Below are 7131 nucleotides of genomic sequence, written 5' to 3'. Positions count from 1 at the left end.
TGGTCTACGTGAAAGCAGACATGTTACATTGGAAGAGCAAGTTGCCCTATTTCTCAACACTATTGGGCATGACATGCGTAATCGGAATGAAACATTTCAATTCTTCCGTTCAGGAGAAATAGTTCACCGTTATTTCCATCTTGTGTTGGATGCAATCCTTTGTTTATTCAGAGAGTTAGTAACAAATGCTACCACTGATAACTCTCCTCGCGAGTGTACCAACACACATCATTGGCATTGTTATTTCAAGGTCAGTCAACTTTTTAGAAAATGGATAGGATCATTCTGATTTCAATGTTTAATAGTTCAATAAATATTTATGAAGTTTTTTATGTTAGGATGCTGTGGGTGTGGTTGATGGTACACACTTTCCAATCAATTTACCACTAGCGCAATAGGCTAGGTATTGTAACAGGAAAGGTGTCATGACCCAAAATGTGTTAGTAGCTTGCACATTTGACATGAGGTTCACATACGTGCTAGCAGGGTGGGAGGGATCAGCACACGATGGACGGTTGTTGAGGAGTGCTGTGGCTCATCCAGGGCATAAGCTTACTGTTCCAAATGGCAAGTACTATCTTGCGGATGCTGGATTTGCTTTAGTGCCAGGGTTCCTCATGCCTTACCGTGGTGTATGGTACCATCTTAGAGAGATAGGTGAAGTTCAACCTCAAAATCATAAAGAACAATATAACTTTTGCCATTCATCTTTGCGTACTGTTGTTGAAAGGACAATCGGTCTCTTGAATAAGCAATTTGCCTATCTAAGGCATGCAGTTTTCCACGATGTCAAAACACACACAAAGGTTATCCTTGCCTGTTGTGTATTGCACAACTTCTTGCGAGAAGAAGATCCTGATAATATATTGAGTGACGAGGAGCTCATTGATGATGAGGAAGAGGCTGACAACTCTCTGAATGCTTAAAATATGAATATTGATATGCAACCAAGCATTGGGTGGACTAATTTTAGGGATGAGTGGTCAATTGCAATGTGGGAAGATAACGAGTGATGTAATAGATATTATGATTATATGAGTGATGTTCTTGTAGTAGACTTATGATTTTATTAGAGTGTTTTTGTAATAGACACTATTATGTTTCAACTACTTATAATGTTTTATTCATATGCAATCTTTCTTATTTGTTACCTTGATATGTTACTATGCTATGTTCTTTGTTGGTAATTGCTTCAAACTAGGTATGGCTGGAAAACAGAAAGAAGTTGTGAAAACAAGATCTGCCCCAAATTAGATTGTATCCCAACATGGAAGCCATCTTGGTAGAGGTGTTGTTAGAGGAGTTAGCTACTGGGGGCAAGAGGGCAGATAATGGGTGGAGGAAAGAGAGCTTGAAACGTACTGCTGATGAGATCAATACGCGACTTGGAATGAATTTGGTTTCAGACAATGTCAGGTCAAGGTTGAAAACAATGAGACTTTCTTGGCAAGTTGTGAAACATGCAGTTGAGGCTAGTGGGTTTGGTTTGTCTTTCAACAAAGAGACCAAGAGAATTGATACAGATGAGAATGCATGGGAGAGTTATGTAAAGGTAATAAAATAATCTCATTTTTTTTATTAGGATTTGGTTTTGGATGTCATATTAATTGGTATATTATGGGATTTAGGCTCATCCGTTGGCAAAAACTCTCAGGCAGAAATCGTTTCCTTACTATGACGAATGTTGTCTCATTTTTGGGAATGATTATGCAACTGGCGAAGGGGGCAATAGTGGGTTCGATGATGACATGGTGGATGGAGGTAAGTTGATTAGATGTAAATAGAGTTGAATTTTGTGTGTCTAACTAGTTTTGAAATTAACTTTTTGTTTCAACTTCTTGTTTAGATGATTCTAGGTAAACCCAAGGAGATGGGGGTGACAATTTTGATGTTGGTGAGTCTTCAGCTTTTGGTGCTCCCTCAGATGCTGGTGGGGATACTTCTCAAACCGAGAGTGGTCCTAGAAGTATTACACCTACTGCTAAGAAGACTAAGAAGTCTCGATTCTTTGAGGATATACCCGAACCCCCTTCGTTTAGGGTGTTAATTGAAGCGGTGGCGAAAATTGCGGGGGCCCTCAAACCAGAACCACGACAAGAAGAAGTAGACCAAATAGATTTGTTGAAGGATGCTTTGCAATCTCTTCCTGATATGAATCCTGAGCTTTTCTTAAGGTCGCTTGATTTGCTGGTCGAGAATGATAGGCTTATTAAGGTCTTCTTGGGCCTTAAAGAGGATATCAAGGCTTCATGGTTGTTTAGGAGGCTAGAACAAGCAGGGCGTTGATGCCACATTGTTTTTTGGTTTATTTCTATGTTTGAATTATATGCTTTTGTGGCATTATTGTTAAGTGGTGGACCGATATATTATTGTTAAGTGGCATTGTTGTTACTTTTGGATATTTTATTGTGTGTGCTTGTTGAGTCTCTGTGTGCGTGTAGTGGGCTGGTGTAGGTGGTGTGTGTGGTGGAGTGGTGGTGGTGTGCTGCTGCTGTGGTGCTGAGACCTGTAGCAAGTCAAATCCTGAAAATATAATCAGAAATTACTTTTTGCTAACATGATAACATTGCTATCACAGAATGCGTTTAACTTTGTGGTTGCCACAAATTATACCATTGTGGAAAAATAGGAACTGGGTTTATTTCAAACAAGGAAGGCAACACATTCAGTTTTGCAGGACACTGATTCAAAGGCAGGTGCTGTAGGAACCGTTATTTCAGAATGAATATTTGTACAAACCGTGAAAACCACGCACAGCGGAATTAATGGTTCTCACGATTTTGGATTGGAAAACATACCGTTTAGATCAGCTTCTTGATATCTCTGAGAATCCAATAGCTATGAATCTGAAATCAACCTCTTGATCTTCTGTTGTATTCCTATGCACAGAGTGGACATTATGTGGGTAACGATCTACCAACCTCTTTCTTTCTCACAAAGCTAGAACCGATTTGGATCTATCTTTTCTTGCCTCTCTTTTCAATCAAGATGAATAGTGAATTTTGGCTAAGAAGAAAGGTTTCTATTTATAGGCTACAACAGGGACCATGAGGAGAAATTAGGGTTGTGCCTCCTGACGGGCTTGGGCTTCCCATGTTCGCCCAGAAACACACGGCCCAAGTCAGTCAGCAAATGGCTTATTCCACTAAAGGCCATCATTGCACTACCGCCCTAATCCCAAATTATGTGTCAGCGTTTATGGGTTCCATATTATATGCTTGTGGATCTCCTCGTGTTTAAGATATCGAATGTCCGTTGATTAAGTCAAGTTACTGACAACTACATTAATCAACTTCTTATGTCCTAGAGTAGTACCACTCAACCTCATTGTCATGTCGGATCAGATCTACCTGCAGGGTTTACATGACAATCCTTATGAGCTCCTCAAGGGGACATCATCAGCCCAACTTCTTGCGGGACACGGATTCCTTCTATAATCAATAGCACACCTTACATACAATGTCATTACCCAATCCATCGAGTTTGTTGATTCACAAATGAATCTCACTCATTAATGATTTAAAGCAATGTACAATGCACGTAAGTGTCCGTTATTATGTCCGGATTAAGAGGACAAACATCCATAATAACAGAGGCATTTGTTCTCTTATATAGTCAGTATAAAGAGAAATAACCTCACTTGGTCCTGTTCAATACACACAAAGTGTACTAGTGTAATCCTATAGTCAAGATAGACTAATACCAGATTATACTACAACCGTACCAATGGTTTGTCCAAATCCATCTAGGTTGTGAACGATTACTTATACTTTATAAGGTACTGATGATATGATCTTCTGTGTGTCCACACCATATCATTTACAACATAAATTATTTGGCACATGCATAACATTTGCCCTTATGATTCTCATTCAAAATATAAAGAATTAGAGTTAATACAAAAGTAATGCTTTTAGTATATAACCCTATCAGGTGCATCACACAAGTATCTTGAGCAAGGGGTGCAACATTAGTTCGAATGCAGCTCCTGTAACCTTGAGGAATTGAGGGATAACAGCTCAACTAAATTGTGCTCTAACAGTGGAAGAATGAGATTGGAGTCCTCTAGGCTCTAAACATAGTGTAGTGAAACTAAATGTGCGAGGGTGGTTTGAGAGGAAATATCAAGTCCTTCTACGGTAGATTTTATATAAATGATTACATTGACAGTGCTGCGGTGCTGGTGCCTACTAACTTCACTAGTAGATTGTTGAGCATATAATAAATGGTATTGAGGAGGTAACAACAAGAGCATTAGTGGAAACAAATTCTTCAACGGCTACAACATTTGGTTCTGAACATCTGGCTTTGTAAATTTTAGCGAGGTGGAGAAGAGTTATTATGCTCAAGCTAAGCTGGTTTTCTCCAAGGCACAATGACATTTTATATGTCTTCGGATAATAATAGTTGTTATGGTTCATTGCACTTTAACTTTATTTTATGGTTATTTGAGAAGACATTTTATGGATACTATTAAAGTTGAGTTGTATTATCTTTAATTTTATTTAATTTGTATTTAATTTTATTTTTTGTTATACTTCATTGAGTTTGAAAAAAAAAAAAAAAAACTATCTCCAAAAAGTTGAAATATCATTTGCCATTGGAGAAAAACCATGTAAACAAACACTGACAAAACTAACAAATCTTGTATTTTCCCACTATAAATTTTTGCAAACAAACACTGGCAAATCTCTAGTGGGAAAATACTGGCAAATCTTATATTTTTCCACTCGAAGTTTGCCTGTTAACAAACACACCCTTGGTTCATAACTGATATATTATTTTTTTTCTCGTTTGGATATAAACACACCCTGAGATTTGTGTACCTGCTATTGTCATGGATTTTACTTGTTTGTCTCCTTTTATTTAAGTAAGCGGGAAGAGCATGACTTATATTGCTCTTACTTTTATTTCTTTTTTATAGGGTTTGTCAAGTTCACAAAGATTGGGCACTGTCCTATGTAGTTTCCTTAGGTTTTGTGTTCATCTTATGAGCTCATTTAAGTTTTGTGGTATTGTTCAGAATAGGTTTTGATCAAATGCTAGCAAGTAGCAACAATTGTAAGTTTCAGCATGTGGGAGGCTTGGTAATGGCCTATTGTCCCCAAGTATTTGACACCTACCAGTTGATGGTTTTACTTTGTTAGCTAGAAGCAAGTCCGCCACTATTTTTTTCTTCTATCGACTGACAACACTTGTGTTGTAATGGGGCTGCATTGGACAAGAATCTAGCCAACTGAGGAGCAAACGGATCATTGGCTTTTGGTAGGGGAAGGCGGTGTAAACATAACACGAGGAGGACATTCCTATGGAATAAAACATTTCTCCATATCGTTGAACATTCATTCAGATTCTCTTCTTCGGATTTATTGATTTTAGATATTTTTCTTGACCTCAACAAAGTAGGCAAGGTTTATGTTTTTCAGCACTTTGAATTTCAGGAAAGTAGTGGCTTTTGAACGTTCAATGTTCAGTATATCGTCGACTATTATTTCCTTGGCAATAATTGATATATGGCCAAGTTTTCCCCTGGTTTCACCCTAAATGGGTGTATTGCATGCATAAAGGTTCACCTAAGAGCTGTCCTTTAGTTTCATTTGGGTTTGAGTTCACTAGTACTTTGCTAGGGAGTGTTATGGCACATTTGATTAGATTAATCAATGTTTTTCCAAGAGGTGTTGTCTAGATATGAATATATGGTTGTATCCCTTGCATTATCTTTCATTAATTTATTCTTCCCATGGTCTATCATATGCAATCTCAGTGTTATGACTTAACTATTCTTGTTTGGAAGGTACAAACAAAGAGCATACCAATTTGGATATCATCAGCAAATGTCTTAGTGATGTAGATTAAACTGGCAGAAGCTTCCGTTAATCTACTCTTGAATTAAACAAAACAACTAAAACTAAAACAAATCTTTATTTCTCTCTGATATATTCTCAATAACACAACTCTAAAGAACCCTAATTACAAGCCCATTATTTATACTAATCTTAAAAACTATAAACTAATAGGAACACGACATGTGTCAACAACCAACTAAGAGAAAGGAAAAATGCTGCTTAAAGCAACCCGTGGGCTTTGACCATACTGATGTCTGCATCACTCTCCCCAAGTTGAAAGAGTTTGTCCACAAACTACAATTGTGGTGCATTAGAAGCGCGAAAAACTGATAAAGCTTCATGCTAGAAATCTGGAACAGTGTCAGGTGGCTTGTTAGAAACACTTTCGAACTCTTCATCACCTTCTTCAGCTAACAAAATAGGACGCTTCTTCTTGGGACACGCAGCAACTATGTGGCCAATAAGTCCACACTCAAAAACACTTCTTGGAAGCAGAAAAAACACTCACAGGATTCACAGAAATAGACCCAGTACTAGTAGGCGATGGAGTTGTGGTTGACTTATGGAGATCTTCGGACTTCCTAGCATAAATAACTGCATCTGTTATAGTTTGAATATCAACAAAGGACAAATCGGCTTGAATGCGCTTTTGTAAGCCATTAACATATCGATATACTTTAAACTCTTCGGCCTCAGTCATATTCAAGCGAGTGCAAAGCAGATTAAAAGGCTATGTGTACTTTTGAAAAGTAGATAAATGTTGCTTCAAATTATGCAAGCGATTAAACAAGTCACGCTTATAGTTTTTAGGAACAAATTCTTTGCGCAATGCCTCCTTCATCTTAAACCAATGTTGCACTAACTTCTTCCTTTCAAACTCAGGAACATCAATCTTAATATCACCATGACTAGTTTATTTTAACAAACAAATTAAACGATCAACAATATTTAAAGCAGGAGGAACACGGTTACCAGTTGTAGGCTGACTGTCTTCTGAAGAATCACTTTCAGAAGAGAGAGAAAGAACATCACTACCATGCTGCCCATAGTGGTAGGGGAGGAACTTGATCTCGCCTAGCTTGCCATGGGGGAACATGCTAATTGTGAGGAGGTCGACCACCCTTACCTATATTCGCACCGCCATGACCACACCCTCTTTGAGCCATACCATGGCCAATACCAAGATGGTTCGGCTGAAGAAAAGGACCCTCTTGCATATTATTTGTTGGTTGATGTTGCCCTATAGGACGCACTTGATGTTGTGCAATAACATGATGTCTTTGAG

At 38.1% G+C, this 7131-nt stretch overlaps 1 protein-coding gene across 1 annotated transcript; it reads left to right on the top strand.

Annotated features, from left to right (window-relative positions):
* The first annotated feature begins 1267 nt into the window (after positions 1 to 1267).
* Positions 1268 to 2286, top strand: LOC147517184 (uncharacterized). Its single transcript, XM_086593508.1, has 3 exons — positions 1268 to 1552; positions 1629 to 1761; positions 1907 to 2286. Exons 1-3 carry the CDS (start codon positions 1268 to 1270, stop codon positions 2284 to 2286), a joined length of 798 nt encoding a protein of 265 aa, XP_086449634.1.
* The last annotated feature ends 4845 nt before the right edge of the window (positions 2287 to 7131 follow it).

This window comes from Coptis chinensis, chromosome 2, assembly GCF_015680905.1.
Source record: "Coptis chinensis isolate HL-2020 chromosome 2, ASM1568090v1, whole genome shotgun sequence".
Taxonomy (NCBI): Eukaryota; Viridiplantae; Streptophyta; class Magnoliopsida; order Ranunculales; family Ranunculaceae; genus Coptis; species Coptis chinensis.
The sequence above is the reverse complement of the archived record's forward strand: the minus strand, read 5'-3'. Positions and strand labels throughout refer to the sequence as shown.